Raw genomic sequence first — 8,256 nt, 5'->3', positions numbered from 1 at the left:
AACTCCCAGTCACTGTCAGTGTTTTGATCCAGAGGGCGATAGCACGTCCCCAGTAGCACGTTCCTTTTCAGGCCTTGTATAGTCAACCACAGGGTTTCTGTGGAGGACTCGGGTCTTTGTTGGTTTTCTAGCTTGTTAGATTCTATCCCTTCTCTAACATACAGTGCTACTCCACCTCCAAGGCGCCCCTCCCTGTCCTTTCTGTAGAGTTTATACCCAGGGATAACAGTGTCCCACTGGTTCTCACTGTTCCACCAGGTTTCTGTTATGCCCACTATATCTATTTCTGCGTTAGCCACCAAGCACTCCAGCTGGCCTATCTTCTGACATTGGCATATAAGCACCCAGATGCTGAGTCTCTTACCTGGTGTATGCTGTCTTTCTTTTGGCCATTTGATCTTTTTGACCACTAGCACATCCTTCTGTCCACTTTTCATCTGGTTTCACTCTGTCATGGTGGACAGCTCGTTGAAAGTGGCGACTCAGTGTGTGGCAGCTATGAAAAAGGCCAATTGCATGCTAGGGATAATTAGGAATGGGATGAAAAATAAAAATGCTAATATTATAATTCCAGGAGCAGAGTTCATAGTGGCCATAACAACTATGGGCCTATCCCAAGTAGTCTCAGGACTAATGCATGCTGGTCACACACTTGATTTGGCTTATTACTCTGATCAGAGAGGTATTCTGTGGGTGGGGGCTCCTATGAGTAGTAGTAGCAGCAGCAGCAGTAAGATTTCACCATTGTTGTGGATGGACCACCAATCTGGTTAAGGTTTGACTCTCAGCAACAATCCCCCTCTGCAGGGCTGATGGACCTATTAGGATGGTGTCACCAAGAAGGTTACCAGATCCATCTAACAGGATTCCAAGAAGCCTGGGAAGGTTTTGGTCTGCTGGTGATTCTGTTGAGACCTGGAATAGGGAGCTCAATAGGGCAGTAGACATGGTCACTCCTGAGCACCCTCTCCATTGACCTACTTGAAAACTAGCCCTGAGGTTTACAGAAGGTCTGTGGGAGCTGAAGTGGCAAAGTAGATGACTGGAGCACAAATGGAGAAGGACTTGACTCGAATCCAACAAGACCCCCATGGAGCCCACTTGCTGTGGCAAGACAATCAGCGCAGAAGCTGTTCTTTTCTGCATGATGGGTCCACAAGCTCACATCCAGCAGAATTGTTTAGGGTTGTGAAAGGGCTAACCCAGGTCCCTCCTCCCCCAAGTCTAAGTTTGGAACCATTGGTTGCCTGCTGTGATGCCTTGAATGAGTTTTTACGGGTAAAATCTCTTGCATCTGAGCCAACCTCCCACAATTGTCACAGAGTCTCTTATGGAGGTGGCCACTAATCACTAAACCTTCCAATATGTTGATATTGGATCAGTTTCTGTCTGCAGCTCCTGAGGATACAGAAAATCAAGGTGTCCTACTCCTGCCCCTTGCCCCTCATGGCTTGCTTTATCTGGCAGGGAGGTTATTAGAAAAGGTCTTGTAAACATTATAAATGTGTGTCTGAGTGGGGGAGGTAGGCACCCCCTTGTCTTAAGGAGGTAATTATTAGACTGCTTCTTAAGAAGCCTGGATCCCTCAGCATCAAGCAATTATAGACAAAGGATGGTTGGGCAAGGTGATCGAGAGGGTGGTGGCCTCTCAGCTCCAGACAGTCTCGGAGAAAACAGATGAACTGGACCATTTCAAGCTAGATTGCAGCAGGATAGGGAGTGGAGATGGCTTTGGTGGGTGATCTCCAACTAGGAATCAACAGAGAGTGTGTGACTCTGTTGGTCCTTTTGGTTCTCTCAGCAGCTCTTGATGGTATCCTTTAGGATAATCTGAGGAAGTTGGGAGTGGGAGGCACTGCTTTGCAGTGGTTCTGCTCCCACCCTTGGGCTGATTCCAGATGGTGATGCTTGGAGACTGTTGCAGTTCCCACCAAGCTCTGTACTGTCTCCAATGCTTTTTAACATCTACATGAACTGCTGGGAGAGATCATCAGGAGCCTTGATGCAGGGTATTATCAGTATGCTGAGGACACTCAAATCTATTTCTCCTAGTCAGCTTCATCTGAAAATGGCTTAACTTCCCTAAATGCCTGCTTGCAGGTGGTAATGGGCTGGATGAGGGATATAAACAAAGACAGAGGTACTTATTGTGTGAGGTTGGAACTCAGGAAACAATTTAGATCTGCCTGTTCTGGACAGCTTATGCTCCCCCAAAAGGAACAGGTAGACAGTCTGGGAGTACTTCTGGTCCCAAATCTCTCTCCAGTATCTCAGATTGAGACAGCAGCTAGGACTGGTTTTTATCAGTTTCAATTGATATGCCAGTTGCATCTTTTTCTTTAGATGAACAACCCTAAAACAATTGTCCATGTGCATATGTTGGTATGCTCCAGGCTTGACTACTGCTGTGCACTCTATATAGGGATGCCTTGTTCACAGTCTGGAAATGAGAGTTGGCACAAAACGTGGCAGCCTGGCTGGTCTCCAGAATAACCTGAAGAGACCACATTCCTCCTGTTTTGAAAGAACTGCATGGGCTGCCAATATGTTTCTGGACAAAATGCAAAGTGCTGGTTATTACCTATAGAGCCCTAAATGACTTGGGCCCAGGGTATTTAAGATACTGCCTTCTCCTTCGTGCGTCCCACTGCTTATTAAAATAAGCTGGGAAGGCACCTGCAGTTGCCACCAGCTTGTCGGCCACCTGCTTGTCCACTGGCAACTTAGGGTCAGGCCTTCTCTATAAGCCACCCTGAGGCTTTGGAATGCACCCGCTGTCAGGATAAGGACTTCAACATCTCTGACTGCTTTAAACGTGTTTTTTTTTAAGCACATCTATTTCATGAGACATGTGGGTAATGATAAGTGGTTTTTAAAAGTTTGTTTTAATTGCTTTGACTTTTAATTTTTGGGATTTGAATTTTCATGCAAACCCCGAGACATATATATTGTGTAATACAAATATAATAAATAAATACTGCGCTACTTGGAGTGAAGTTCACCTTGTGACGTTGCATTTGTGCAGTAGCGCTAGAGTGCAATTTGCACAATTGCAACCCCAACCAGTAGCGTTGTGCGATGATACGGCCACTGAAAATAACGGTGGTATTGTTGCATAATTCCACTTAGGCAGTTTTTGCAGTTGTTAAACTTGGAAGGCTGGTGGATCCCTGGAAGATTCTTACCTGCCCCATAGAAGGGTGTGAATCTGGTTGCTTTGACAGGTCTGAAGTTGGTTTTCTGCAAGGTTTTCCCACAGTACAGCTTATTTCCCAGAATGTGTTGGAAAATGTGGATTTTTCAGAACTTTTGTGGATCACTAGATCATGTTCAAGTCACCAACATTACATGTTATCTTGGTTGGTCTGCCTAGTTGGCATTCTTCTGTAATACACTGCTTGACCCAGAATAGCTAATGGAACGTAGACTCTCTGAAAGTTTAATAGCTTGTTACATCCTTCTCTGTAGTCCCAGGTGACTTGTGAATTTGGTTGTCTCAGAAATAGGCATTCCAGGCTTTGAAGTTCTGGTGTGCTCCTTCCAGGCAATAAACTGTATTCCGGGGGGAAATGGCCTGGAATGCCTATTTCTGAGCCAACCGAATTCACAAGTCAGATTGGACTAGAGAGAAGGCTGTAGCAAGCCATGGAATTCCAGCCCTCCCAGGCTAGCCCAGTGAAATGTGTAATGCTGCTTGTTGGGGTAACTTGGAAGTTGGGTTCAGGTCATTTTTCAGAATACTGTATATTGCCTGAAACAGGAAATCGAATGCGGAGTTTGTGGGAGCTTTGTTGCTCAACACAAAGTAAAGCAATAAAATAACAATTGGATAAAACATACCGCTAAAAGTATGTTAAAACAAAAGAAAGCTACGTTAATTTTGTTTTAAACATTTCTAAAATGCTTCCTGCATCCTTCCTGTTGAGTCCAGCCACAGGACTGGTAAATTAGGTTGGTCCACAAAGCTCAGCAGCAGGTCCCCAGGAGGGCCCTGTTTCCAGAACACCATTGACCACCGATCCAGACCTGGTCCTGGAGGAAGGTGGGTTCTGTGGCAGTCCTGTGGCTTGCTCCACCTAGGGCCCAATTCTCCATGACAAGGCCTCCCCACACTCCACCCAGGCCCTGTTTGTCATCCCACCTGCCTGCTGCCCCCCCTCCCGTGCACATTCTCCCTCGCTGGTTGGCTCCAGGCTTCACCCTCTTTTGTACCAGTTGCAGGGAAGCAACAGCAGGAGGGAGGGGGGCATGTCCCTTTCAGCTCCTGCCTGTAGGCTTCCAGCGGCATCTGGTGGGCCACTGTGTGAAACAGGAGGCAGGACTAGATGGGCTTCCTTCCTTGGGCCTGATCCAGTAGGTCTCTTCTTAGGTTCTTATGTTCTTCTGCCCAGGGGGCGTAGCCACCGTTGGGCGACCGGGTACAAAGAACCCGGGTCGCTGCTCCTCAGATGTAGGTTGCGTGGCCAACCCCCACATCTGACGTCAGACGTGGGGGGCCAGGTGAGCGGGGCCGCTGCTGTCCTGGCTCTGCTACTGCTTCTGCCTCCCATGCCCATGGGAGCAGCCTCTCCTCCTGCCCTGCTTGCACCAGCCTCACCTTCAGGGCAGACCCGTGCCACTGTCTGGAGGCCCCAGCGGCTCCTATTGCTGCTGCTGCTGCAGCACCAGCAGCGTCTGCTGTCCCTCCTGCTGTCTCCAGCAGCACCCAACTGGTGTTGAAGAGAGACTGTTTGAGCGCAAGAGGCCAGTGGAAGCTGCTGGAGAGCAGCAGCCTCTCCCGATGGGGGCAGGCGCCCACTTGGAAAGTGAGCCTGGCGCAGGGGGAGAGAAGTGGCATCAAGGCCGGTGTGGCGGGGTGCGGGAGCGTTGGTGCTGCTGCCTCCTCCAGTCCAGGTGGCGGGGGTGGGGTGGGGGCTCACAGTGGGCGCCTGTCAAAGGAGGCGGGGGGGGGCAGCCCAAGAGCCTCCTTGCGACTGCAGCAAACACGCAGCTCTATCTTGGGAGGGCCAGCCTGCAGGCAGTGCGGAAGCTTTCAGCCAAGTTGGGAGAGAGTGAGGAGCCGCCCCCCCCACCAGCTGCCAACTTTGCCCCCCACTCATGGCACGTTGGCACATTAGGATGAGCTGCTACTGGGGGGGGGGCGCTGCCTGGGCACGAGGCATGCTGCCTTTGCCTCAAACAAACAGCAGAAGGCCACGGGCTGCCTCTGACTGCTTGCATCATTCCCAGCTAGTCCTTTGTGTATGAATTTGGCTGGTGCAAATGTGAAGCCATTGGCTTGAAAGGCAGGGCAAACCTCTTTTTAACCAATAACCAAACTTGGGTAGGCTTTGGGTGTGAAGGTAGGTTCCCCAAAGACTATGCTCATCACCTGTCTCTAACCTGTGTTTTAAGCACAGTAATTATTAACATGGACAGCTAGGAAAACAAGGCTAAAACAAATAAATCTAGGCAAAAAAATGACCAGGCTCAAATTATCATACTTCAGACACATTATGTGAAGACCCAGCTCCCTTGAGAAGCGGAGTGAAGTGGAGGAAAGCTGGTCTGGTGGTAGCCCCCTTAGCTAAGCAGGGTCCACCCTGGTTGCATATGGATGGGAGACTAGAAGTGTGAGCACTGTGAGATACTCCCCTCAGGGGATGAAGCTGCTCTGGGAAGAACAGAAGAAGGTTCTAAGTTCTCTCCCTGGCAGCTTCTCCAAGATAGGACAAGATTTTCTTATTTCTTAACAAACTACCAAAGCATACAGTACGTTGCCAAAGCACAATTATATACAAAGTGGTTGTTTGTACATGATATATCTACAAAGATTTACACACAAGGATTTGGAAACCCACAAGGTTATGAAGTATATGCAGGTAGTACTGTAACTCGGGGGTGGGGGATTTGGGCTGAGAGAGATTCCTGCCTGCAACCTGGGAGAAGCCGCTGCCAGTCTGTGAAGACAAGACTGAGCTAGATAGACCAATGCTTTGACTCCGTACATGGCAGTTTCCTATGGCCTAATCTTGGTTGCCCTCTTCTGCACCTTCCCAGTTCTATAAAATCCTACGGCAGCTTCGTATGTTCCTAAGTCCATAATGCTGGGAAAAGTTGGAGGAAAGAAAAGAAGAGGACGACCAGCGCAAGGTGGACGGACTCGATGATGACAGCAATGAAGGCACCACTGAGAGACCTTCAAGGCCAAGCTGAAGACAGATCATCCTGGAGAGAATTTATCGATGTGGTCGCTAAGAGTCGGTTCTGGCTGGTTCTGCTCCAGATGGGGCCTTGCTGGGGCTCATAAAAGAGGTTCAGGTCTGAACTGTAGTTCTCACGTGTCTAAGATACTGCCCCTTTTTTTGGCATCCGTTTTATTTAAAACGGGTCCGTTTACACGTCTTTGCACCTTACGCTGGTACACACAACTAACAATATAACGTGCGAATGTGAGAAACGTGTAGTGTACACGCAAGTGGCTCTGGCTCCCGGCTCCCGGTCACGCGACGCCCCTTCTCTGTACGATCATCCAAACAAACGGGTTCGTTGTTCGTCCGGACGGAGGGCGTGCAGGGCCAAGGAGGGTTCCTCCCTGCGCCGCCAGAAGGCGACCCAAGCCCAGGTTCTCCCACCCCGCGGTTCCACGGCCTTCCAGCAGAGGGCGCCGCCACTTCAGCTGCCCCCAAGACCCGAGCCTTCACCCCATTTCCGGCCGCCTCAACGCCACCGCGGCGGGGTTTCCGGCCTCGCTTCCGGCGCAAAGGGACGAACGCGCCCACCATAGAGAAGCCGTGTGAAAGAGCGGCAGCCCCGCGGCCAGGCTTGGCGGCGCTCTCGCCGCCCGCCTCCTCGGCGGCTCCACTCCTCCCACAAGGCACCGCGGCGGAAGCCGGAAAGGAGGACGTGGTGGCGCGCGGCAGGCTGGGAGCCGGAGGGCGTCGTGGTCGTCTGCTGCTCCTCCTCCTCCTCCTCCCCGCGAAGCAGCAGCAGCCGCAGCAGCGCCAGGTCCGGAGCGGCGGGGCCGCCGGGAGGTGGGTGGGTGGCTTGTCCCTCTCGCTGCCTGCAGGCTGGCGCTTCGTCTGGTAGAGTTGCGCGGTTAACCATGCAGCTGTACCTGACGAAGGGCCAGCCTCCAGGCAGCGCGGCCCTCGGGGGGCGGGAGGAGAGCAGCCACCCGAGCTGCCGCCCCCCCTTGGCCAAGCGGGACCCCCGAAGAGGCAGGAGGCCAAGGCCCGGCCCTCCACCCCCTGCCGCCGCGTGCATTCAGGGACAGGCAGCTGCTGAGCGTGGAAGCTCCACTGATCGCCGCGGAGGCCTCCTCTTCCCCCTCCCTGTTGAAAGCCCCCTAAGCTCGTGGGCACCCCCCCCCCATTTTGTGGCCTCGCGTTTTAGTGCTGTAGAAAGGAGGACAACCAAAGGCCGCCATTGCGCCTCTTGGCCACACACAGCACAGACCCCCCGGAGCCTCTCCCGCCCCCTAAACAGCCTCGGATGTTGAGAGGGGGGTGTCCTTTCAGCTGCCCCCTCTGCCACTGAGCCAGGACACTCCCCCGAGGGAAAGAAGGTGGGGCTTCCTGGCTGGGCACAGACACACCGGGGTGCCGCCCCCCCCCCGATCTGTGCTCAGTGCAAGCCAAGCTTCTCCTCTGTTGAGTGGTCTTGCATCGCAGTCCTCCTGGCAGGGACTAGCCTAATTCTCGTGCAGTGCTTTGCAATGACTAATGACCCAGCTGGCAGCCGCAAAGCGAGGCACGGGCCCCTCTCCCAGTTCTGCTCTCTTTCCAGGATGGTGACAGACGTGCAACTGGCCATCTTTGCCAACATGTTGGGCGTGTCGCTCTTCCTGCTTGTCGTCCTCTATCACTACGTGGCTGTCAACAACCCTAAGAAGCAAGAATGATGCTGGCTGGGCTGGAGGGGGCCCCCCTCTGCCCCCCAAAGGTAACATGCCCAGCCACCCCTCCTCCTCCTCCCAGGCAGCGGGTGGGTTTGTGCTGGCATCGGATGCAGAGGGAGAGGCTTCGAAGCAGCTCCTCCCCGCCTGGTCACCCCTCTCTCCTCTTCATTGACAGCAGCACCTGCCAGCACCGCCGAGTGTGGAGTTCCTGGACCCTGCGGTCTCTTCCTCCTCCTGGCCTCATGGAGACCCCCTTGGACAAGAATAAATGGCTCAGGAGCCCCCAGCTGCACGCCAGCCCCTTCTTGTGTGTATGTCGTGCCAGGGGCACCCCCATGCCCGGCAGGGAGTGGTCAAGGGACGACGCTTGAGGGCAG

The 8,256-nt window shown here is 52.7% G+C and overlaps 1 protein-coding gene across 2 annotated transcripts; it reads left to right on the top strand.

Moving 5' to 3' along the window:
* Positions 1-6,826: 6,826 nt before the first annotated feature.
* Positions 6,827-8,171, top strand: OST4 (oligosaccharyltransferase complex subunit 4, non-catalytic). Of its 2 annotated transcripts, none has more exons than XM_053250849.1 (3): positions 6,827-6,987; positions 7,768-7,923; positions 8,058-8,171. In XM_053250849.1, the coding sequence occupies exon 2, from the start codon at positions 7,769-7,771 to the stop codon at positions 7,880-7,882; it is 114 nt and encodes a 37-aa protein (XP_053106824.1). In that variant the 5' UTR covers positions 6,827-6,987; position 7,768; the 3' UTR covers positions 7,883-7,923; positions 8,058-8,171. The 2 variants fall into 2 exon arrangements, with proteins under 2 accessions (XP_053106824.1, XP_053106814.1); XM_053250839.1 differs by having other exon boundaries at positions 6,832-6,987; positions 8,055-8,171.
* The last annotated feature ends 85 nt before the right edge of the window (positions 8,172-8,256 follow it).

Source organism: Hemicordylus capensis, chromosome 1 (assembly GCF_027244095.1).
Source record: "Hemicordylus capensis ecotype Gifberg chromosome 1, rHemCap1.1.pri, whole genome shotgun sequence".
In the NCBI taxonomy this organism is placed as follows: domain Eukaryota; kingdom Metazoa; phylum Chordata; class Lepidosauria; order Squamata; family Cordylidae; genus Hemicordylus; species Hemicordylus capensis.
This window is presented reverse-complemented; position numbering and strand designations above follow the sequence as displayed.

Bases quoted from the DNA above. Each gene is read 5' to 3' on its own strand.
- OST4 (XM_053250849.1), top strand. From the start codon at position 7,769: ATGGTGACAGACGTGCAACTGGCCATCTTTGCCAACATGTTGGGCGTG.